Raw genomic sequence first — 25,711 nt, forward strand, 5'->3', positions numbered from 1 at the left:
TTTAGACAAACTATTCATCCAAATTAGTTGTGCAGCGTTATATTGAAATACTCAATCGCAAAAAAATTAATTACAAATTTACAACCATTTAATCTTAAATTAGCAAAAATTATCCCACAATGTTCTGTCTCTTGAGCATATCGTTTCTTAAAGCGATAATATGCTCTTTGAGTGAGTTTTCTTCTGACAAATGTCCTTATTTCAGGATGCCAAACCAGCCATTTCAGGCGACAGACCTGGATAAATAGCCACGTGATTATCGTCAGAGGTCCACGTGATAATACGAAAACCGAGTATGATATTTCTACACGATTGCTGACCTTTCTTTGAAAGTTGTTGCTAGGCAACTTGACGTGTTGGGTGATAACGTCATATAGCAAATGATACTGGAAGAATGCTTATATATATTTCTCCTTGCATGAAGTATACAGCTGTCGAAAGCACATTTCAAGCGTGTATAGCTCGTAGTACGATGACGTCATACAGGTGATGGCGTCACGTGATAGAGAGAACATGAACGGCTGACGTCATCAGGCAACTGAAGCGCGGGGGAATGATATCTGCGTCTTTTTTCGGGTACGAAACGGTTGCGAATATTTCCTTGTGTCGGAACTTTGGAAAAGAGGTTTCATTGCCTTCTTACTGAGTTTCCGAGGACAGCGTGGAACATCGGGCGAGGCACCGAGAAGCCAGTATGTCGTACAGTTGCCTTTACCCTGAGAGGGATGGAAATTAGTGAGAATTGCATCCGGGAATACAGAGCGTTCAACTGTCTCGTCGCTGGCTTCCTGACTGGCTACATCTTGAATTGAACGCTCGTCCTCAAAGCATCTTCTGTGAATTTCTGGATCTAACTGATCTCCCTGTTCTGCATTAATTAGGCTCAATGCCTTGACCTGTGACGTCACCCCCCTAGGTCCGAGTCCCAAACTACACACGCGGTTTCATTTTCGCGCGCTTGCTTTAGCCCCACCCGACCCTATGATAAACTTATCTTACCTTAAGGTAGACCTCTTCAGGACGTTGTTTAAGATGAAAGCCGCCTAGTTCATCCAAGACCTCTGCAGTCGACTCACTCACGTGAATTTGCAGCCCTAAAAAGTGAAATACCGTGAATATAACGTGTTCTCTCGCTCTCTTCCTTAACGTGTGTGAGTGTGTGTGATACTTGCAGAGCATAAAAAATGAATCCTACATCCTATTCGATCGCAACTCACAAGATAAACACACAGGTTTTTGTGAGTATAGTTCAAGAAGAATACAGTACAGTAGAAGAATCAACTCCCTTCTTGTAATAGGCTAGTGTGGAGTCCATTGCAAGTAATGCCTGGAGATAAACACTTTTTTGTTAAAATACCTTTTCCATTTGACTCCATTCTCGAGGCAGTGTTAACCGTGTCTCCGAACAGACAATACCTTGGCATTGTCATCCCAACCACACCAGCAACCACGGGACCTGGGGCGATATCGAAGAACACAATGAGTTTCAAAGATCTATTACCTGCACAATTTGGGATTAGATTACACGAATACACGAATTTAATCCTTCAGATTAGGTTAGAATTAGGACTTAGGATTAGGATTTAGGATTTAGGATTAGGATTTAGGATTTAGGATTTAGGATTTAGGATTTAGGATTTAGGATTTAGGATTTAGGATTAGAGTTAATTATCATCACGTACCCGTATGTATACCAATTCTTATTTGTAGTTCATGTTCAGGTTTGTGTCCAACTTTAAACTTTTTGACATTCTCAAGGATCTCGAGAGCCATGCACGATATCTCTGAGGCATGAAGCTTGCCATTTCTCGTTGGCAAACCAGAAACAACCATGTACGCATCACCAATTGTTTCAACCTGGTCGGAAATAAAATGAAAATTGCAATTGGAACATGATGTGATGTTTTGTCAAAATATAATCTCATCTTAGTTGTATGTGAGAATGCCTCCAGTTTGTCTTTACTTAAACAGCCACAATGGTTCAGAATATTGGGAAAAAGGACGGGGTCTATCAAGTGATAGGTTCTCAATGAAGCCATGATTTCTTTCACAAAGAAGCGGGAATGTTCAGCAAGACGTTGCCTAAGACTTACTTTGTAAACGCTGTAGTCCATAATGATATCATCAAATAACAAATACAGATCATTGAGCATATCCACAACCTACACACAATAAATGACCAGGAATAAACGTTTACATTACAATGAGATCTTCAGGCAAACATTAAACAATCGTAGTTCTCAACAGCTTACGATCTATGACTGACAAGCCAGACAAGGTAAACCTACCTCCATCGGGGTGCTGTCCGCACATAATGCAGTAAACTGAATGATATCACTGAAATATATCGTTACACTTGAAAAGCTCTCTGCTTGAACGGTCTCCCCGCGTTTTAGTTGCTCCGCCACAGATCTATACATAGAAAGCAAGATCAGAAACATTTCAATCTTCAGCCTAGTTACCCTGATGATAGAATCAGCTTCTTCTAACATGGTGGGATCCCAAAAACCCAAATATTTTGAAAGTCATATCGTTGGGACTTAACAAATGCAAAGGTTTGGCAAATGCAAAGAGCTTAATCTGAAAGTCCCCTCTTCCCACAATCAGGGGGGGGGTAGATACGCTTCCCCCACACCCCAATAAATCATTCTCTAGTCCTGGCTGTTACCTTGGTAACATTCTGTCCAATAAAGCGTCGGTTTTATGTTTTTCATCTCGAAGTTCTCTCGTTCTCTGGGAGACAACGTGCTCAAGTTCATTGGAATAATTCTCCAGCAAACTTATCATGTTATCACAGATGTCAGTTTTCCTGAAGAGAAGATCATTTTCGTGAGGTTGGTCAATGGAAAATCTTGTGAACACGATTAAAAAAGAGAGGGGGGGAGGAGAAAGAGGAGGGAGAGAGGAGAGAGGAGGAGGAGAGAGAGAAGGGGGAGAGGAGAGGGAGAGAGAAGGGAGAGAGGAGGGGGAGAGAGAGATAGGAGAGAGAGATAGGAGAGAGAGAGGAGGGGGAGAGGAGGTGAGGGAGGAGGGGGAGAGGAGGGGGGGAGGTGAGGGAGAGAGGAGGGGGAGGAGTGGCTAGCTCTGAAAGACAATTCCTATTCCTAAACTTACAATCCCGATCGTGTCATGGCACTCTCGACATCATATTTGATTTCTTGAAACGATGGTCTCTTCTCAGGAACTTCTCGCCAACACTCTTTCATTAAAGCCAGCAAACGTTCAGCGTTCTCGATAGAATGGATAACGACAGGTCGATACGGTGGATATTCCCCATCGACGACACGATCCACGATATCTAAAAAGAATATAACCAGGGTTATCATCAACTACAGCGGTCATCCTGGACGAAACACTTCCATTGTACAGTCACAAGGGTTGAAATGATTTCGTAGAATGCTCTATACTCGTACACGGCTTCACACAGGGCGGCAGTATTGATAAAGAACTTATTGTGAAGTGATAGGCTCAGTCAGTCGTATACGCACCTCTTGCGGGAATTTCGCTGTTTGAATAGGGTGATTTCATCGTATGAAATTCTTCCAAAATTATAGAAAAGCTGTAAACGTCGCCTTTTCGTGTTCCATTTATTGGTGGGTCTGCTTCTCTCAAAAGTTCTGGTGCCTTCCAGAGTAAGTCTGGAATAAAAAGAAACGAATTGTTGCCCGGTTGAGCGATTCCTGTCATCGAGGGGAGTGCTTCTATAGGAAGTTTAAACAACACCGCCAAGGAATGACCATGGTCTGACATGGTTAGTTCTACTGGGTTTGTCAGTGACACCATTAAGAGTGGTTGCAATACCAACATCACAAACCATACAGAACCACTCACCTCTAAACTTTTTATCTTCGTTATCTGGACCCATGTATCTAGCCTGTCTTGACCTGACATCAGGTATACCGTAGTCAGTTATCTTCAAAACCCATCGATTGTCAACCACACAGTTACTGGACTTCAAGTTCCCGTGGGATTTAATGTCGCTGTTATGAAGGAATGTCATTCCCTAAGAGAATTGGAAATCAAGATTACAGGAAATCAGGATTACTGGAAATCAAGATTAGAGAAAATCAGGATTACAGGAAATCAAGATTACTGGAAATCAGGATTACAGGAAATCATGATTACGGGGAATTAAGATTACGGGAAATCAGACTGTGGATTCTTTGGTAGCATTTGTGTGTTTCTCCGTCAAACACTGACCTTGGCAATATCATAGACTAGAGACAGGACGAAGCGATGATCCAATGTGATGTCAGGATTAGCGAGGACTTCCTAAACACAATGAATCTGTGGTTACAATGAATTCAAAAGCAGACTAGCCCGAGGCATTGTGATAGCGTTGCTCGTGATACGACTTTCGTACCTCTAAAGTTCCTTTTGAACCAAGTTGCATGACGACCCAGAGGTAGCTGTTCTCACAACCCAAACCAATGAAAGGATTGAGGTTTTCATGATGAATGTGTCGTAACTAAAAATAATATCATCCCGTATATTAAAACGACATGCGCGAAGAAAATGGGGGTACCTGATGGGATATCAGAGTACAGAGAAGGACACAAGTGGATCGTAGAAGGGAGCTAGGAGACAGAGTAAGGATAGATTAATGAAATCTCAGAGAACACAGAAGGTCACTAGTGGATCGTAAAAGGGACCCATAGGTACACAGAGAAAGGATAGATTACCAAGAACACTTACCATGCGTAACTCTCGTTCCATTGGCTTCGAAATATCCACAATCTTTGGCAGGACTTTCACAAATACTCGATCTCCCTAAAGACGAAAAAGACACTTTAATACCTTGTTTATATTTTATGGAATACATCTCAACTGCAAAATTCGTCCCACCTTGTAACTCCCAGACATGCTCTTGACGGCTGAAAAAGATTTCATCAGCATCACATCTGTTCCCTCCTCCATGATCGCATTGTTGTTGGGAAAGAAATCCTAGAAATGGAATGGAGAACTCTAGCTTAGACAGGGGCTTCCTCATTGGGGGATAGTTTATGGGTTATTTGGGAAGAAAGCTGACTCGATAAAAGGCTACCAAATAGAACGGAGGAAGGGGTAATGAATGGGGAGGTGGGGTAATAGGAGGGTGTAGTTTAGGTGAAGGTTTCCCCCATATTCTTATACCTGTAATCTGCTCAGTAAAGCACATACAGTGATGACCAAAATATTTGGGACGTTTTTACAGATTGATATAAGCTGACAATATGTGACAGTGAGTTTTTGAAGTGTACAAATATCCTAACCTTAGTATCCTCGAGTAATGAGTAAGCCTCATAGTCCTGTAAGTCAGTCAGACGGATCTAAATTAAGTACAAATAACAATGTTTTATGAGCAAGGTTTGTTAATGTTGTAGGAGGTTGGATGGAGACTGTACTATATGGCGTTATGACCAGATTACAGCCGCGGAGAGCATAGGAGAGAAAGGGAGGGCATTGCCAGGCAATCTACCAGGATATAAACTTGTTTTGCATCAAGCCAGAGGACCTACCCCGCTGTCATTTGAAGCCTTTGAATCGGTTGAAATCTTTCTATCAAAAATGATCTCATTTATATCAATTTGCCACACAGAGCGTTTGAGGATTCTTTCGCGTTTCCACTGCCTAAAAGCAGAGCATAGAAACTGATAAATATCAAGACGAAATCCTTTCTGAAAAGCTCCACGTCAATCATTCAAAGTACATTCAACCCTTGCTATACAACGTTAGCTGTGGAAAATAATCTCGAATAATAGATTCCGTGAATAAGCTACCTGAGAAAGAATCCGCCCAGGACAAGAAAGATGATGAAAAACAAAACAGCGACCAGCGTTGGAACAATTGACTGAGCCACTAAAAAAAAAAGGAAATATATATGTTCACGCAGTCATTTTGGGAACTAGGAGCGCTTTGTATAAAGGTTGTATATGTCGAATGAAGCCCTAGACATGAAATTGAAGAACTACCAAACAGAAGTAACTTAGGGAAAAGCACAGTTGAAAGCGTACAGTTGTTATTAAGAAGTGTACCTCTAAAATTGTATATAAGACACGCCCATCTCAACCCAAGGAGAAGGTGTACCTACCATTGACCTCCTCTTCTTTGCAGTCATAATTATCATCTTCACAGGTCCTCATATCAGTGGGCCATTGTTTTCCCCAAGGCCATGCGATGCTTTTCTTAGGGATTGTAAGTTTCATCGACGAATTCAGGTTTGTGGTGAAACTACCTATCGTCTTTATATTCGCTATAAATACAACGCAGAACCATCGTTATCGTCTGACGCTTTGTCAACCGCAGGTAATCCTGGGAGCTGAAATAATTTCCACCCTCCCTGGCTGTCTAGCCCAGGTTGTCCCAAAACACATGAAAACAGGAGAAGAAAATGCTGTGTTGTATTCGTAAGATCACGATTTTTAACATGTTGCAACGCATGTAAAGCCTCAATAAGTTGTAGCAACATTGTTCAATCCTATTTCCATGGACGGGGACAACTTCGTTCAGCTATATTCGTTCCTTTCAACCACAAAGTTTAACAGTTTGTAATCTAACTTACAATCATCCTTAACGTTTGCCCAAGTGGTATCCGTGGTCATATGCAACAGGCTTAGATGAACTTTCAGAATTCCAGTTGCGTTGGTAAATATCGACTCATAACCGCTAATTCCTAGGGTCACAATTTATAATAATACAATGAAAAACCTCTCAAAAACTTCGGACAATAGCCTACCCTGCTTCAGAGTTTGTTGATACACACTTGCTTGAGATACACACTTGCTCACTTGCTTTTTACCAACAAATTATTACGGACTGTAAACTTGAATTTAGACCTGAAACCTGAACTAGTTCCTGAACTTGATGCAAGGACACAATTGACGAACATAATTCAAAGCCTTGTACAAAATTTCCTGAAGTGGGGCGTTTTATGATAGGTCTATCGTGACTCCGGAGAGTATATAGTAGTTGATCTCAAGACTTACCTAAATATGAATGGCTTCTGAATTCCTCGACAACTCTTTGCGCAGTGATGTTGATATTTCTTTCGTGCAAACGATGCAAGACCAAGCCATATTGATACACAGCATCGTACAACGCATTGGCTGTTTCGCTAATTTCTGTTTGTTTCTGCGGCAAAGAATTCACAAAACAAAACATATCAAAGACGAGCAGGATTCTACTGAATGTTGTGTACAATGTCAAGCAAAATTTACTCGGAGGAATTGCATCGAATCTGCATTCATTTGAAAGACCTAAACTAGGTTTTTTTTGCACATTTGGCTTGAAAATAGCCATAAAAGACGCGTAATATCGATGGTATGCTATATAGAAGGTATTTTACTGTCTTCATTACACTCACCGTTACCAAGTCATACTCTAGTTCAAATTTAAAAGGCTCAACATATTCAGTTCGTCTGACCAACTCTTTTCTAAACTTCTCATAACGATCATTGTTAACCGGCTGTGCGGCAGAAATGATGAGCAGTGATCTGGATCCTCTCTTCGACCGATACATGAGATCAAGTGAATTGGTCGGTTGAGTGCTGAAGAACATTTCACTTTGTCGTACGTAGTTTGTTCTGCGTACTTTGGCGTCCAGTTGAAAACCAATAAAGACACGATGCGGCTTCTTTATCTTTGTTAATCCCAAGTCGTGTGCTTCGGCCATAATCTCGATTAGTACATCAAACGAGGTGAGAAGAACAAAGACTACGAAATAAATGAACACAAGGTTTTAACAACAACAACAGAAACAACAACAATCACAACAACAATCACAACAACAGAAACAACAACAATCACAACAACAAAAACAACAACAATCACAACAACAGAAACAACAACAATCACAACAACAGAAACAACAACAATCACAACAACAGAAACAACAACAATCACAACAACAGAAACAACAATCACAACAACAGAAACAACAACAATCACAACAACAGAAACAACAACAATCACAACAACAGAAACAACAACAATCACAACAACAGAAACAACAACAATCACAACAACAGAAACAACAACAATCACAACAACAGAAACAACAACAATCACAACAACAGAAACAACAACAATCACAACAACAGAAACAACAACAATCACAACAACAGAAACAACAACATTCACAACAACAATCACAACAACAATCATAACAACAGAAACAACAACAATCACAACAACAGAAACAACAACAATCACAACAACAGAAACAACAACAATCACAACAACAGAAACAACAACAATCACAACAACAGAAACAACAACATTCACAACAACAATCACAACAACAATCATAACAACAGAAACAACAACAATCACAACAACAGAAACAACAACAATCACAACAACAGAAACAACAACAATCACAACAACAGAAACAACAACAATCACAACAACAGAAACAACAACAATCACAACAACAATCACAACAACAATCCCAACAACAATCACAACAACAACATCAACAACAACAACAACAACAACTACAAAAATAAAATAGAAATTATCGTACTTTTCACCCGTTCCTTGTTTGCTAAGTCACTCAATACTTCCCGTACTTTCGCTATTGATCGATTTCTTTGAACGTCGGGCTTAAACTCCCCGTAATTTACTCCGAATGTGTTGAATTTTTGTGCCTTCGGTACCACGACCGTTTTCACAACACGAAGAGCGGTTCGTTTGTGAACTTTGGTCTCAAATTCTTTCCAGAATTCACCATCCTCCTCAAGGATAATAGCAATCCTTTTCCATTTCTGATATTCCAGGAGTGTAAACAAGGCCGACGCAGCCTGGGCATTCGTGTTTTGATAGGTGTTGATGAACAGAGGGTATTTACTTTTTGGATGATCGCTGTCTCGGCAATACTAAATCATAAAGATAGAAATTAAAACCATGTAGATTTCAGATCAAGTTTAAGGAGTAGGTTTCCTCCTGTAGTAACGCTGGATCAATAAGAGATGATCCTTACTGGACCTCTAGGAAGAACAGTTTAGAACTGATAGAGCTATCCATGCAGTATAAATAAAGTAAGTTTAGTTTAGGTTTCCTCCTGTAGTAACACTGGTTAAATAAGAGATGATTCTTATTGGACCTCTAGGAAGAACAGTTTAGAACTGATAGAGCTATCTAATACAAATAAAGTTAGTTTAGTTTAGGTTTCCTCCTCCTGTGGATCCAATACATAACTAAACGTAAGAAACTCACATAAGATATCATTGGTATGTTGAAGGATTCAGCAACTTTAGCTGGAGCTGAACAATCAAAAGCTGGTCCAATGAATACATCTACAGGTGTGCTTGTGTTGCAAGGTGATATATACTTGCTGTACATGGATTGCAAGACTGCGTCACTTTTCCAACTATTCGTCCAACTGTAGCTCAAATTGTGACTAGGAAGGATCGTGGAATTGTTGTTGACGTCATCGACTGCAATAGTTAGCGCATGCGCGTAACTCTTGCCATCATTTGCTTGTAGGCTATATGGAGGTGCTATAGGAACGAAAAACCCAATGTGGTAGGCTGAGGAGTGGTGCAGTATTAAAACAGCGATCAGGATTAAAACAATTTCGATTTTCATCTTTCGTTGGAGCGATGTTTGCAAAAATAGAAACTAATCTAAAAGTGAAGGGAAAATATCGTTACTAAAGTTTTGCACAAGTAATTCGCATCATATAGAGGCAAAGTTTACAGGGCATCACATTTAAGGCGAATGATTAATAGCGCAGTCAAAAACTGCTTTCCGTGGAGTTCTCGCTCAAATCATTCCCCTCATCATATTGCCTTCATTCTCACAAAGACATCACGATACATTTCAGTTTCAAAACAGTAGCAAAATACTACAAGCACCCCAAATATAAGCTTGCGTTAATATCAGTACTCGTTTATAGCGTGATATCCCCTCCCTCTTTAGTGTTTATTGTACATATCAGAAACGTAAAACATGGGATCCTTATAGCGCTAGAAACATAACAAAAACCCAACCAAAGACACGACATGCAAACTTACAATCTTCAGAGGCAAGATATAACACCACGATTTAAAAACAGAGAAAGAGATGGAAGTTTCCTTTTATTCACTACTCCTTCAACGGCAGAAATTTCTGACCACAAACTCCTCAAGAACGAACGAAAACACTCCAAATGAGTTAAAGATAGGAGGTACACGGTATTTTAAATCTACTTTATCCAGCGCGTTTTTATCAGAGGTTATATCCGTGACAATCAGTACATCGATCCATATACGAATAATTTTGACGTTGTGGAGTTTGCAAAGACGTGTTTACCAACGTTAAAATAGACACGACAATATTACAATACGATTCGGAAATCCATCGTGAATCTATTTTAATTTATATCTCGACATATATCGGACGAATCCAATCGGCCCAACACTAATAAGTGCTTAATGCTTTTTTTTTAAGTTTCGTTACGTGAAATGTGATTTACACACGAGGAAATTGAGGACTTGCAATTCAAATGATTCCACAGTAGGTTTGAAACGCTTCCTATAAGTTTATTTTGAAGCCAATATCAGAGGTAATCCCATGCAGAGTAGATTGCATGCTGGTTTTAAATATTACAATTCAATCCTTATCAGTCCCAGACACTGATGCGGTAAATTGCAAGCAAATGCAAGCAAATGATTAAATGGACCTTATTAAGCTTTCAGCAAAATTTGACCACCATGAGAACTGGCTTCTTCCATGATCTGGTAGTAAACTAGCTGAAGCAACTCACCCAACTCATCCAAACACAGGACTAGCTAAACTATACCTTCTTACCTAAAGTAAAAACCAGCTGCAAGATTGAAAGCCAAAGATGGTTTATCGACTCTCATAATGATACGAAGTTCATTCAAACAACACGTAAGGTTTGGGGGATGTCATCATCGTGGGTGACATTTTCAGGGGGAAGTGACGTTGTGATTCAATATCATAAACACGCGACTTGCTGTGAACGTAATGCACACAAACTTAAAAGCACACCAGAGCATGACAACTAAGTAATATCGCTCGCATGAAGGACACCGTCACCTTGATTAGCAAACAAGCTCTTTCAAACCATGTGCAGGCAATGATATCAATCGACGTCAACGAGGATAAAACATTTCATCAATTTGAATCATCACCTTTTTTCCAGACGCATTTGCCACAATCCGGTGTAACGAATTGACGCATTGGTTGAAAAAATATCAACCTAGTTGATTGTTTTTTGAAATGTGCCTGAACAAGTACAAGTGCTGTCTAGCATTTTGAAGAGGCCGTTAAGACGTTCTCGTCTGCTCCTGATGTCTCTACAGCGTGATACGTTGTAAGCCTCTTTCCACTCATCCGAAAAACACAATAGCCATGCGCGATAGTCCCTGGCGTTTATATCTAACTAAAAATCAACATAGATGCATTTGGGAAAAGTTGAGTTAGATCACCCGCAGTTTTTGTTTTCAAAACACAATAGGGTGAGAATCTTTTTACAAGGTGGAATTTCGCCAAAAATTTTCCTCAGTTTCATCGCGTGGGGAAAGAGCTTAAATGACTTTCTAGCCAGAGTTCGCAGAAATGGATTGCACTAATCTTTACTAAATATATATAAAGCTGAACTAAAATAGGACTGTCTGATATCTTGGCAAAACAAATAACACTTTCAAATCGTTTAATCCACAAGACCCATATCTTTGTACAAACTCTCAACGCATAAAACAATTAGCTATATATAAAATATGCAAATGACCAGCCTATTTATAGTTCTGTTTTAAAGGTTTCGTTGTGCAAATCGAAATTTTTGTTGATGAAATTTGTATGCATATAGTAATGGCACCAATTACACATCACTGTTGTAGACACAGAGAAACAAAATCACACAAGAAACGCGTGGTGCTTGCGTAGACAGTATTGTTATGTAAACTATTCTTAGTCTAGTGTTGAAGGGTATCCCATTAAATACTTGAAATGTATACCAGGAGTGACGCACGCGATTTCTAATGCAAAATCATAATTTCGATTGATAGAATTAGCTAGGGGAATAAACACAAACGACCATGTTTTGATGCGTTCATAAACAGCTCTGCAAACATATAATCATTATTTAAGAGTATTATTTAGCCAAATCATTGGTATACGATTACAAATTCTAGCATAAATCCTCTTAGAGGTGACAATTGCTCGGAATGGGATCGGTGCATGAACAGACATATTTTAATATATCAGCGTTTTGAGAACCTGGTGAAAGTATGAAGTCTATGAATGAAGCAGCCTTTGGCATTTGCTATGTAAAATACCAAAAACGTTTAGTGAGAGCTGTTTGTTTTTCATTATTATATTAAAAGTTATGACAAGGAGAAATTATGAGGAAGAGAAAAATCTTACCTTTATTGTGTCCTCAGAGCTTCGGACGATTTTTTTGACGCTAGGATTTGGGAGTTCGTAACGAAAACATTGCCTCTGGCACAGAAATTGTGTTATAAGCGACGGTCCAGGCGAGACTAGTCTAAGCGAGCTATTAGCTTAACCAATAGCGAGTCTTCACTATTCTCTAATACAATCAACACGTAAAGACCACAAGCTATGACCAGCGTGATGTATATGAAACATTGAAACAGGTCAGAGGTGAAAGGATTTACGTAAAAGAAATCTTCAAGTGAAGAGCTTATCAAATTACGTTTAGATCGAACAATCAAACAATACTATATAAAGTTTGAACTATTAATCTGCGAAACACCAATCAATAACAATCTTTTAACACAGGCTTTCTCGTGTTCAAGTTTAGCATCAGGTTACATTCAGAATTGGAGTATAATGATGAAGGTATATTTTGATGAAGAGCCCAAAGACTGGCCAAACGTGTCTGAGTCAGAACAAGTGGTAAGCCTACAAAATCTTTAAACGAACTTGTTCAAAGAGGCCTGGATTTCCCAATAGCTATAAGACGTATTTTATATATAGTGTAACACGATTTCACGTGATATGGGTGTGTTATTGAGCTTAAAGTTAAACCACGAACAGGTTTCCTGAAATTTAGCATAATCTGCGAAGACTTATATCCTGTTTATATTCCGCATTTGCATGAAACACGTTCAAGAAGGTTCTAAAGTATTTTATGCCAGAATTACAGCGCGCACTTCAGCATTAAGACGCCTGTTAAAGAATTTTTATAACACTTTTAGAACACTTTTAGCATCGCGTTTCACCCTAAAGCCGAAAGAACGCGTTTTTCTTTCTCCCCCTCAAAATCTTTCATTTCCTAGTCGTTTGTCAGAACAAGCGCCATGCAATGATATTCGTTAAAGGTTGAATCTAAGTTGAATTTTAGTTATTAAAAGATACAAGACGAAGAATTCTGGTGATATTTTGTCCATGCAATACTGAGTTTGCAAAATGATGTTATTCGCAATTGGTTTCGTCTTATATTTCATTAAATTGTCTGCTGGTAAAGTATTATCGAAGTGGAATAGGTACTACGGGAGAAAGGATATTGTTAATTGTAGCTTGTCAACCAATCTAGATCAAGATTTTATGCCAGGAAATTCTTTCTGCTGACAATGTTTGCAGCTGAAATCAACAATCGTCCGCTGGTAAAGCATTTTAATACAGTTCGCCAGAGTTTATCGAAAATGGAAATAGGTACTTCAGGAGAAAAAGACCCTAATTCTAGTTTGTCAATGAATTCAGATCAACTTCTACGCCATAGAATTCGTTCTGCTGACGTTTGCAGTCCAAATGAAAAAGCTATTCAAGACAACTGGACGAAGATATACCTCCCATAAACAAAGACAAACAAAATCTCAAACCCTACCTTTATTATCCAAGGCAATTTGAACTGATTCCCCGATATCAACGGTCGTATGGAACGCGGAATAAAATAACGACGCCACGTACCTAAATAAAAAAATAAGAATATTTAGATATTTGTTGTTCTCGCTTTTGCCCTTGCACATTTCCACCTGTCGTTAGCCTAAATATTTTTTTTAATAAATTGTTGTCATTTGTTGATCGCTTTGGCGGATTAGTGCATGATCAAGGGGTGCCAACTGCCCTGAAAAAACGATATCCTGATTGATTTGAAATAGTTTCTTAACGAGCAGAAAGTTATTGAAATGAAACTGACAACTTTCGTTAAGAATGCGGATATTGTTTCTCAAAATCGCGGCCAGTATAGCACTGAATCCATGTCTCTTAAGTATGTAAAACACATCGTGTATAATATTTATTGAAGTTTGCTCAAGTGAAACACACGCAATTTAGAGTAGGCACTATAGGCACTTAACAAACTGTTGAGATACACAGTATCAATATACGAACCCTTATAGTCCCTTACGATTATTTAATGAAATTAGTATCACTTATAAGTAGGCCAACTGGTAACAATGTCCCAAGCTATAGACCATTCAGTTTGACTATTGCTGCATGAGCTTGTTTAAATTATGCATGGTATATTGTCTGGAAGTGAAAAAGCTAATATTTTCGTTTAATTTTTCACGAAATGAAATTGTGATATATTCTTCCTGTGACGGTCAAGTTTAGGACAGGGCCTCAGCCCCTGAGGAGTGCACCACACGCACAACACGCACCACACGCACAACACGCACAACACGGTCACGGTGTAGCCAAGATTTCGGCACTTTGAGAACCCGTACAAATTAAAGGCAGGCAAAAAACTATCCTCCGAAGAGCAGAACTTGCTGAGGTAAGCTCTCCAGTGTATGACGTTTATATAACGTCAAAATGACATCATATATACGATTAACTTATAATTCATAGATAGTAGTGAACTATAGAAAAGTTCGAGAAGAACTTGCAGTTTCAAAGTTGCTTTTCATATCTTACAATTCTATGTCAGAAGAGTCCTCATCAATTCGTATCACGACGACGAGCTACGACGAGTTTCAACGAATCACGACGAGATACGACGATGTGAACATCAGCAGATCAGCTTTAGAAATTTATCAAGTCACACTGGGCGTAGTTTGAAGGTCAGACATCAGATATCAACATTCAACACGTATCGAGTGCGAGAGTCTCGTTTTTCTGAAACTCATTAACGAGTTTCTAATCGGATTAACTCGAAGTGGATGTCGTTTAGTAAAATGCTTTAGCGTATCATTAAAAACTGTTTATAGAAACACTACTGCCTTACGTGAATCAGCCGAGCGAGATTTGTCTGTTTTAAAAACATTTTGTTGACTTAAACACCGCAATTTAGCGGTTCTTTTTTTTCCTTTACCCCGCCAAATCCACAATCTCTGTTCCGCGTTCCATTCCAATCACGACTAACTTTACTGCGGTGATGACATACGTAATCTTTATTACCTTTATTACCAAGCACGCCCCATTTAATATCCCTGATTTCAGCTTTACGCGATACCTCTCCATCAGGGCAAAGGTTTAATCCCCACTTCAATCCAAAGTAAGTACAACAGGACGAAAGCTGATCACTAACGCAAAAGTAAACAACAACACCATATATGCATTGACGTTAGAGGCATTAAAGACCTTCTGTTCTACCATGATTAACCGATGGAAATACCTCTAAATGTTTTTAGGCCGTTCCCAAGCAGGGAATTTTTCGATCGAACTAAATCTTTCGTCTAGTTTTCTTCTCAATCGTGAGAAACAGACCCTAGCGGATTCCCAAACATGAATCGAGAACAACTATCCCTGAATGGTTTCAAACTCTTTCGTTCTGGTATTTCTATTTTCAAAATATTCGGATATTTTTAGTTCATGCTTTGGTTAAAAATAGATCAATGAAGACACGATACGATGAATGTTATATAAAAAACCTTTCAATATCTTTCCATTCCTCTTTCATAAAAAATGTAAAAACATACGAGTGTCTTGAAGGTTATTATAAAGAGGGAAATTCGTGTTCTTTGCCAATTTCTAACACATAGTTGGCATATACATAAAGATTTGCCTCATAATAAATGGATTTGGACATGACGTGGGAAAAAAACGCAAGTCTCTAAGCAATTAAACCGCCATAAATCTTCCACAAGGAGGAGCTTTGGGTATCTTTCTGTTGTCATTTTTTTTAGAATTAATCACACCGCGTCTGGGACAAAATATTTCGATTCTAAGAAAGCTAGGGTATAACGCATATCCTGTCCAATTGATGAAATCGAATAACAATTATAAATGTTCCAAACTTTAAACTATAGGGTATATCTCTAGTCTTCGCTTTATATAACCTTTTTTGCTTGAACTTGCCTATCAAAAACAGGTATGCTATGAAATTTAGGCAAATTATAAACATAATGCCTAATTATCACGCGTATAGGAAATTTTCCACGAACAACTAGAAAGGTATAGAAGTTTTCAAGATATCTTAATTGCCAGCAAATTATAGATTTAAGTGGAGCACGCCGTCAGCTTAAATTATTCATTGACGCATGAATGCATCAGTTTAGCACGAGCATTTTTTTTTAACGAAGATGCTAACTCGGTATATAATTAAACGGTCACATAGCAGGCTAGTGCCAATACACAAGATATATTCAATATTAGCTTGAATATAACCGGTGTTATCAGAACTTAACACAAAGAGCTTTAGGATGTACAAAGAATGTTGTTTGGTAGATGCCAAACTTCGCTTACCATCAAAATATATGTACAGTAGTCTCGGAAATATAGACAGTGTGCTGTGCACTTAGAGTTGATAACAAATGGAATTTCAAAAAAATGCTCATTCGGTTTAACAAATACTTTTTTTCCAATTTGAGGCGGATTGAGGGATTTCATGTCTGCTCCAACAATAAATCGCACGAGGTGGAACATGCGATGCATGAAGACGCCATTGATTATTCTCTCCTAGATGGAGTGCAAAGGCTTGTAAATATATAGCTTTTGTTTTTGATGTTGAAATCTCTCAAAAACAACGCGCGCTATTTTTTACGGTTTCACTTTGCGCCGATTACCATAAACTGGGGCGTTTTTAACTGCACGTACATGCACGTGAAGCTTTTAAGCCTTTCTAAACCTCTTTATAGTCAATAGAACACAAGCAAAAGAACGCTAAAGAACCAAAATATCATTTATAATAGATTTCAACCTCTGCGTGCGGATTGGAACGTCTAGTTTAAAAAACACGTGGCGCCATGCAGCGCAGAAAAACACCCGGAACGTTCTACACTCATGCATATATAACCGACGTTAAATACCCGAATGCATGGAAACCAGAGTAAACATAATTTTCCGAAGAGAAATAGAAAATTAAAGTATTGTTTGGCAAAATTTTCGCTTCACTTTTTCGCTCCTAAGGGTTTCATATAGGACAACAGAAAATGTAGATCTTAGATGAAGTTCTAAGGAGTAAAATCGTCTTCATTGATCAACCGAAACGTATTCTATATAGATCTGGAGCTATTTTGGACAACTACATGCAATCGTGGGGTCACATACAACCAGTCAGTGTGTCTTTACCAAAACGCAGTTGAGAAGTATTCCTTGACATACAATCACACATTGATTACACCTATATATATATATATTATATAACCCCAGTTTCGTATATACACATCAATATATTAATGCACTACGGGGCTGAGCGTAGATGTCTCAGCTGTATAGTGCCCGTCTCATTTACAAACGAAGAGTAGAAGACCATATTTTGAACTGTGGTAAAACTGTTATTCAACTAAAGTCAACTTCCTTCAAGCTTGTGTATATATATATTTTATCGGTAGACTGACATTAGATTGGCAAAATAGGCTCATTGGTAGCACTTTCAACATGTTGAAACTTTTCCTGCACCATTTTATGCTCGTATAAACATCGAACGCCGAATATCTTAGTACATGAATACACAGCATTACAACGACATTTTGAGTGCAATCGTCAAGATATTCAAACCCTCGTATATATACAACACTATTTTATCAACAAGGCATACAACACTACTATATTATCAACAAGTACTAGAATATAGATACCTCAGGGCTCTGACAGAACTTATGTAGTCACCATTTTCTTGTAACACGAAGTGATGGGTAAGCCTGCGTCATTCAACGTATCGCCGTATGTAACGCGCGTTTATGTACATGCAGTGTGATAAATGGGGGGGAGGGATTGGGGAGGGGATTAGCATGCATATTGTATAAAGTGTTGATTAGATGAACTGGACTCTGTGATGCCTTAATCATGGACTGGAACTATTGGAGTTCGCTATAATTGTAATATGAACAAGCCAATTTCCTAGATCATGAGGCGATTTCGAATAATAACATGCGCGGGGGTAAAGAATTGAAATTCAGCCAAAAGTATAGGTTTGTTGCCAATAGAAATTCAGCCCTTCACGATGGCATGTATCCAAATATTTATCTAACTAGGATGATTTGAAGCGATGAATGTATTAATATATTTGTCATAAATGAAGATGGGTTTTGAATCGTAATCTTCAAATAAATAGCTACATCAAAGTATAGCAGCATGTTTTAGGTTATATTTTTCGCATAAAGACGACAGATTTCCGGCGTTTCCTCGCCCCTTTTGAATGCGAAAGTGCCGTCGTGCCGGAAAACTGAGGCAAGTCATGAATTTACAAAGACATCGGCGTTCAGGTGTTTACAATATAACGTGTATTTATGTACACAAGAACGGCTGTCAAAAACAAACAATTCACACGACTCGTTGTAATTCAAAAATTATCTTATTTCAATCTGTTTATTACGAGTTAGCTTTGCATTACGACAGGTATTGAAAACACACGTCCATGTGTTAAAAATATATATTTTAAGTCGCACAATATTTTGTTTAGCTCCATAGTGAACTGGCTTTTTTTTTTTTTTATGGTGAACGTTTTGCCAGACTGTAAATAAAACATTGTTCCACCTGCATAAACTAAAGCATTAATACGTCCGTCTTTCTTTTAAATGTCACGAAAATATCAAAACACAAGCATTTGTCGTTGTAATGATTCTCACCATGCAAACGAACTGAACCTAATGTGTACATCGCTCAAGGGTGCCGAGCAAGCGTGTTACGTTTATAGGGTCCACCCCCCCAACCCCTCTCTTCATGAGAGAGATCGTAACGGAAATATCACCCCATGCATGTCATGACGGACGAGGGCAAAGTTCCATGTTTACCAAAGACCTTTTTGATCGGCGTTCCTTGAGCGATGAAACCATGTTTACCAAAGGCTTTTTTGATTCGAGGTTATCATGAGGCATATAAGGCCGTGAGAAGACTGTAAAAAAGTGCCATGGCTTGAAAAAACTTGTTCTAGCTGATTCGATCTTGACGATAAATTAAGCTGAAACTAAAGTGGTGTGACTAATCTGAGTTGAACCAATGTTTACGATAACAAACAGATGAATCATCGATTCTGAACGCGGACATGCATATTTCGTGAAAACGGCCTCTGAACTGTGACTTCCTGTCTGGAGATGTTTGAGATGTTTTTTTTTGCGGTCATCTCTATTCAAAATTTTCCTCTGTCTTAATCTTCGCTATAATATAGTATCAGTGGCGTATAGGAAGCAAACTACGGGAAACTCTGAACACCGAAGGACAGTTTTTTAGCCCCATTTAAATGTCAGTGAATGGACGAAATTTTCACTCTTTGATTCTCTTTGACAATACATACACCTTCATGCATCAGTACGACTTGACTCACAGCAATTGTTAGCCGATAACAGTTGAGTATGCCTTTGAGCATTAAGTATTTAACAGCCTGTTGAATTTTCTTCTATTTTTTCCCTACTTTCATACTATTTATAATCAGCACTCGTGATAACCCCTCTTGGCACCTGAGTGACTGCAAGCCAAAAGCACTTTGCAAATTGCCGCTTTTGAGAAGGTAAAATTACATTAGGAAAAGCTTAAAAACATCGATTCGCCGTCTTGCTATATTGAGGCACAATTTATCTCCAAATTCGGTTAAAAGATAATAAGCTATATGCTGCCTTAATTAATGCGAAAATGTGTTTAGGATCCCCCGAAGGCAAATGAAGACCTGATCACCAAATTCGTGCGCTGAAATCCTTAAGGAGTTCATAATAAAGGAAAGCTCTCCAACGCGACCAAGTGTGTTGAAGAGTAATTTTTATGTTACCTGCACGATATTACACATACGAAAGGTTGATCCACTTATTTCTAACATCAATGACATGCAGCAAAAGTTCATTTCTTTGGAAAATGTGTAAGTCATGCTAAACGAAGGCTATATAAGTGTCGTATCAACACTCATTAAATATTAAACACTAAATAAAATCCTTTTATTTCCCGACAGCTTATGCAAATTTTTGACGGTTTATTCAGAACAGTCCTAAGTGAAGATTCCATGCATTCTTACTAAGTAACACTTTTCAGTCATGCACGTTCTACCTTTTAGCCGCGACAAAACATCGCTATAATTTAGACAGGGCAATTATTAAACAGCCATGACAAAGAAAATAAATTTCAGTAATTGACGATAAAGGTGCGTCACGCACTTTGCCAAATATAATGGAAACAGTATATAATATCGATAGCCAAACCAACATCTACTTTTTAGAAACTGTAATCTCCGTTGACACATAAATTTGCAATGCTTTCACACGCTTTCTGTCTTCATAGACTGCAGATTGAGATCGGGAGTTAATAGACACTATTTAGCGTTAAATATGCATGAAGGTTGAAGTTAATTTAGGAGCTATTCAGTTCTACATAAAAACGAGAAAAAAAAACTCCAATCTGTTGTTAACCCATTTATCAGACGTCACGTTTCTTACAGTGAAACGACAGGCGGTCCTTTAAACACAAGATTAAGTGAGGAGCGCATTTGAGGACGCGGACGCACGGACACCGACGATGTGAGCATCTGACTCGATGTTTCAAAATTTTCGATCAAGAATGGCGGGATGATATTCTTGATACTGTACAAATTTGTTTATTGCCTGATGATGGAATTGTATTGTAATCGATACATTGCAATATGATCATCAATATCGGTGATATTGTCTTCCCATAATCTTCTCAAATATTGAGATTGAAATGGGAAGAATATCTCGCTGGGTAAATTTTGCGGTCTATATTCAACGCACGGTGTATAAACGTGCTGGTTTTAGCTTAAAAAGTGTATGTCTGTATGTTCATAAGAAAATATCCGAAAACACGATTGTAACTGTATGGTTATGAAGAGCTATCAATCTTGCAGGATGGTATATTAATACATGTTGACTTGTTCATAACAAAAGAAACATTTCCTACCTTGTAAACAATGATTTTTACCGCTCGCAGGAAAAACAAGCGTATAGTGACGTTGTGAGTATATATATACTCGTAAATAAGGACATTTATACAATACACACAAACGTTAATCCTCAAAATAATATAACCGCGAAACATACGAAGGATCCGGAATGACTGAATGGTCAAATTCTAGTACGTCTTGTACTTTTAAGTCCGATCTTTCTGTAGCCTGCGTACATCTTAAACTACGCTGCGACTTATTCACATTTAAAATATTAACCAACAGGTTTTTACAAGAGCCCTTAAACAGGCCTTACTCTGCTAATCGTTTAAGTCAATCCATAACAAAACATTTCTATACGCTGACATACTCAAGGTGACATTTCAAATGATTGTATAAGAACTTTACAATTCAACACATACCCGATCAGATGAAGACAGACCCTTCGCACATTTCCAGAAGGTTACTATTCTTGAAATCTTGTCTTCCTTTATCGTGCGTTTCTGGATTCAACAGATGCGCTCTAAAAGGGAGGAGATTTTGACAGTCGTGAACTTTGATTACAGAGTTACACGGCATACGGACGAGAACTGACGATTTGACATGTAGGAGAGACGCAGGCATGCGGATCGTGACCGGATTTACGTAAGGGCATTTTAAATTATTAAATTTCGAGTGACTTGTTGTGGTTATGGTGTCCAAGATAGGCCAGTCACGCCACATGGGAAAATTAGTTAGAACGATTGCGGGGAGTCGAGGATAATGTAAATGATATCATGATACGAGTAGAGTCGTTAAATTCCTGTACAAAACCAAGGGGTACCACCGCATCACCGCGCTGTGGTCTGTCATGAACTAATTAAGTGCATTATTTCAGCTTTGAAGACGTTTTGCAACGTGTGGTTAGAACTGTGTTCTGATACATTGCTTGCCACTATAACCAGATCATTTTACTCGAGATTTTACCAATCGAGGTAGTCGGAACTATGCAGTATGTACTAGCAACCTTAGTCAATCAAAGCTTGCAATAAAACTCGAAGGAACCACTAAACATTTCACAGTCTCTCCAGAACCACAAAAACAGCTATTCGAGATGTTTGTTTTTTTGGGTCAACCTTTTTAAGCATTCATTATGCATGTCACGTCACACACATGCAGGAGATAGCTGCTTCCGAAACTGGCGACAGTGTAAATCCTCGCCGGAAAGTTCTAGACTTATTTTTAGCAAAAGATCATTTAAACAACGGATATATGGAACAAAGAATCGCATCAGTTTCTGGCATCCATGAATAATGCAATTATACTTTTCAACTATGTCGTTATTTCTAGCTATTTTCTTGAAGCAAATCAAGCAATTTCAAACCTGAAGCATTTGAAGTGTTCAAAATAGGTTTGACATTGATGGCAATTGAACTGACGGATAAATTCGCTATGTTTCTATTCTATGAAGATCTGCACTTCGCGCATAGTGATTCCTTGGAGCGTTTCCAGTAGTGCTTCGTTGCACTTTCCAAACGTAGGAATAACAAAATCGAGGTTTTCGTGTGAGTATTGCATTATGTTGATACGTTCTACAATAAATTGCGGTTTTTTTAGCCATTTACATGCGTTGTTGAGCACTTGGGAACAAATAAACATGCAACCACAAAAAGCAAACACGAAAAACGCAAAAAATGTACATAAAGGCAATTACATGAAACATGGGTTTAAAAATATGCAAAAAATGATAGAGAGCTCGCGGGGTGCCTCTCGCCTCTCGGTCAGGAGCGGGCGTGGGTGTTGGGTGGGAGTTATTGAGTTTACTTTTCTGACACACCTAATCCTGATCCATTAATCCCAACTGGACAGTGTCAGTGACCTATACAAGATCTTTCATTTTGCATACATGAAGTAGCATACTACTTGTATGTTACGCATTTCCATTTTATAAATCAAGTGCCGGTAATAGTAATTTCTATTGTAAGTCCGTTTTGTAGAGGACGAATATACTTAGTTTTTTTTAATGAATATGAGTTCTGCACCTGGAGAACCAAGATTACGTACTGTCGTTGTTTATTGTGGTTCCAGTTTGGGAAATAATGATGATTTTGCTAAGGCAGCACAAGGTAGAACGCTGCTTTATTTATGTTCTCCCCCCCCCTTCCACCTCCCCGCCTTGCACGGTTTTCCAGGTTATCAGGGGGGTGCGTGGTAACTACTCAATGAAGGGGCCTTGTATTACAGATAGTATTTAGTTTGGGATACGAGCAATAAATACAAAATGGGAGGTTGGGAGTAAGTGTCCCTTCTACCCCTTCCAGTGCCCCCACCCCAAGGGGTTGAATCTAAGATTGAAAAGGCATTCAACAGGGATGGTGATATGGTTTTATGTTCTAATTACAGAACTTGGGAAGTCGTTCTTAAAGCGTAATATCTCCTTGGTTTATGGTGGAGGCTCGCATGGACTCATGGGGGTTATTGCTAAGACCGTCCACGAGGGTGGTGGAAACGTTGAAGGAATTATCCCTCAATTTTTTTTAGGTTACCACAAACACTTGCCAATAGATTCTGATTTCTGACTATATATAGCACTTTACCTGAAAGTATGTACTACCTACTTTGATTACAGACAGGGATCCTGAGCGGAATCTTATTGGTCACACTGTAACTGTTGACGATATGCACACAAGAAAACAAATGTTTTGCGAAAAGGTGAAATTTAGCGAATTGCAGTTTAGTATGGTTTGGCTAACCCATTTAGTACCAACAACTGTCTAAACTACATGCAAAGTAATACTAAATTAGTTAAGTATCTATCTAGGTCATTATTTTTCACTTTGAATTGTACTGAGTACTTAGTACTATTGAAGGTATATATAATACTTAAGCTGGATATTTGCTCTGAGTCAATTATTTTTCATTGCATAAATTCTAGGCGGACGCATTCATAGCTTTGCCTGGCGGGATAGGCACATTGGAGGAGATTGTTGAAATGATATGTTGGTATGTTACAACTATCCTTCAACACTAATGCAACTGTAGATGCTAATTTGAATTACTATTATTATTTTAGGGCAAGATTAAGACTCCATAATAAACCTATTGGAATTATAAATACCCACAACTATTTTGGTGGCATATTAGATTGGGTATGTGAATATTTTGCACTGGAACAAAGAGCACGTTTCTTCTTCTGTATTTTAGTGTAAAAATTACCTATCCTGTACTAAATTTGATGCACTGCAATAAAGTTGCTCAAAATGTCAAAGCTTTATTGCATGTTCAACAATGAATTCTGAATTGTTCGTTTTTAGTACAAGAATGCTTTAAAAGATGGGTTTCTAAGTCCTGAAGATGAACATCTTTTTGAAGTGTCTGATAACAGTGAAAAATTGCTAGATGCTTTGGAATGTAGACTGATATTATCAGCTGCTGAAAACAAGCCTACAGAAACCTAATAAACGTCTACTGTGGAAAATCATAAACCTCTTTAGTCACTAGGGAGAATCGTGTACCTACCAAGATTTAAACATTTGTATAATTATGGATATTACTATTACGGTTGTAAATAAATATATATTATGCAAAAACTGTTTAATATGAATTGAGGTAAACAGGTTTGGCTTGTTTTTTTGCCCTTTCCTGGGATTTCATCTTTGTTTTCCCTTGCAAAGCTATGGCCTTTGGAGGAAGATTTACCTGAAGATTGTGCAAAATAGCACATGTTAGCTAGCTGGTACATTTTCAACCAAGATGATATTGTAGTGCCATGCCGTTGACAGCTAGGGTGGAGCTTGCTTACCGGCCTTGGATATGGATTCCCATAATGCATTGCTGAAACCAGAGATTGATTGGTGCATTATATTCAGTTAAACGTACTGTTGATAATAAGGGTATTAAAGGATGAATGGGGCAATGCAAGTCACAGTCAAATGCACAAAGTTTGGTTCACACTTGTCTGTGCAAATTTCTATTGGAAAAAAAGACAATGCACCTCTGTTTTTAGGTGCTAGCATGAACCAGGCCTAAAGTTCACTTAATAAAGAAATAAATGGCAGTGAATAATACAATCACTGCAATACTCAAGTTGAAAACGTTTTGCAGAAAACAGGTCACCTGTTGCAACCTATTGCCTACCTAGCTCAAGTCTAGATTTTGCTTCTTCCAAGCATCTTCCAATTTCCTCATCACTTGTTACCTAAAATAAAATTATTTTAAAGAATTAAATTTAGTTTTCGACTAGTAAAAAACGAAGCAATTCATTTTGAATGGTACCAGCTACAAACCTTTGAATTTTTCCTAAATAAATCTCTGCATTCTGATACAATGTAACTCCTTTCCTCCAAGGTATCTTTCAGGAGACCAGAGCTAGCCTTCCAGCTTCTCGCAACGCGTAAAATACGACGGTAAACGGCTAAAACTTCAGTTTTTTCTCATTTGAGTAGAATTGAGCTTCTTCTCCAAATGTCAAATTTAAAGTTTAGCCCAATTTCCGGGTAAATTAGCCTGCTAATTCGGGCGTTCCCGGGAGTTGAGCATCGTATGCTAATTTCTTTCCCAAAATACGAAGGAATTTTA

General features: G+C 38.4%; 3 protein-coding genes across 5 annotated transcripts; 1 reads left to right on the plus strand and 2 right to left on the minus strand.

The window, feature by feature from the left end:
* Positions 1–12: 12 nt before the first annotated feature.
* On the minus strand, positions 13–24,921 carry LOC114519212 (receptor-type guanylate cyclase Gyc76C-like). 3 transcript variants are annotated; one of them, XM_028539300.1, is made up of 26 exons: positions 24,833–24,921; positions 21,577–21,677; positions 13,778–13,860; positions 9,196–9,605; positions 8,504–8,855; positions 7,343–7,692; positions 6,966–7,110; positions 6,542–6,652; positions 6,071–6,232; positions 5,760–5,838; positions 5,499–5,610; positions 5,253–5,309; positions 4,846–4,944; positions 4,696–4,770; positions 4,364–4,468; positions 4,201–4,272; positions 3,832–4,003; positions 3,489–3,638; positions 3,115–3,298; positions 2,669–2,809; positions 2,289–2,412; positions 2,094–2,162; positions 1,683–1,857; positions 1,358–1,456; positions 1,000–1,094; positions 13–716 (listed from the first exon to the last, which is right to left on the minus strand). In XM_028539300.1, exons 4-26 carry the CDS (start codon positions 9,565–9,567, stop codon positions 531–533), a joined length of 3,486 nt encoding a protein of 1,161 aa, XP_028395101.1. In that variant the 5' UTR covers positions 9,568–9,605; positions 13,778–13,860; positions 21,577–21,677; positions 24,833–24,921; the 3' UTR covers positions 13–530. The 3 variants fall into 3 exon arrangements, with proteins under 3 accessions (XP_028395101.1, XP_028395102.1, XP_028395103.1); XM_028539301.1 differs by lacking the exon at positions 24,833–24,921 and having other exon boundaries at positions 21,577–21,726; XM_028539302.1 differs by lacking the exons at positions 21,577–21,677; positions 24,833–24,921 and adding an exon at positions 17,913–17,990.
* LOC114519214 (probable cytokinin riboside 5'-monophosphate phosphoribohydrolase LOG4) lies at positions 23,072–24,601 on the plus strand. Its single transcript, XM_028539306.1, has 6 exons — positions 23,072–23,259; positions 23,537–23,674; positions 23,763–23,845; positions 24,069–24,136; positions 24,207–24,282; positions 24,448–24,601. The coding sequence occupies exons 1-6, from the start codon at positions 23,157–23,159 to the stop codon at positions 24,589–24,591; spliced, it is 612 nt and encodes a 203-aa protein (XP_028395107.1). The 5' UTR covers positions 23,072–23,156; the 3' UTR covers positions 24,592–24,601.
* LOC114519216 (LYR motif containing protein 1-like) lies at positions 24,630–25,566 on the minus strand (the record flags this gene model as incomplete). Its single annotated transcript, XM_028539307.1, has 4 exons — positions 24,630–24,832; positions 24,936–24,967; positions 25,271–25,331; positions 25,420–25,566. Coding segments are annotated over 4 exons (345 nt in total), but the record flags the coding sequence as incomplete, so codon positions are not given.
* Positions 25,567–25,711: the final 145 nt, after the last annotated feature.

This window comes from Dendronephthya gigantea, unplaced genomic scaffold (assembly GCF_004324835.1).
Source record: "Dendronephthya gigantea isolate DGI-Jeju-01 unplaced genomic scaffold, DenGig_1.0 000013F, whole genome shotgun sequence".
In the NCBI taxonomy this organism is placed as follows: Eukaryota; Metazoa; Cnidaria; class Anthozoa; order Malacalcyonacea; family Nephtheidae; genus Dendronephthya; species Dendronephthya gigantea.

What these genes read in the sequence shown, in the direction of transcription:
- LOC114519212 (XM_028539300.1), bottom strand. Translation starts at nt 9,567, where the DNA reads ATGAAAATCGAAATTGTTTTAATCCTGATCGCTGTTTTAATACTGCAC. An exon ending in AGGCTTCAAATGACAGCGGG is followed by an intron (nt 5,310 to 5,498) that starts GTAGGTCCTCTG and finishes TACTTAATTTAG; the next exon opens with ATCCGTCTGACTGACTTACA. An exon ending in CGGACAGCACCCCGATGGAG is followed by an intron (nt 2,163 to 2,288) that starts GTAGGTTTACCT and finishes TATTGTGTGTAG; the next exon opens with GTTGTGGATATGCTCAATGA.
- LOC114519214 (XM_028539306.1), top strand. Translation starts at nt 23,157, where the DNA reads ATGAATATGAGTTCTGCACCTGGAGAACCAAGATTACGTACTGTCGTT. An exon ending in TTTTGCTAAGGCAGCACAAG is followed by an intron (nt 23,260 to 23,536) that starts GTAGAACGCTGC and finishes TTCTAATTACAG; the next exon opens with AACTTGGGAAGTCGTTCTTA. An exon ending in ATTGTTGAAATGATATGTTG is followed by an intron (nt 24,137 to 24,206) that starts GTATGTTACAAC and finishes TTATTATTTTAG; the next exon opens with GGCAAGATTAAGACTCCATA.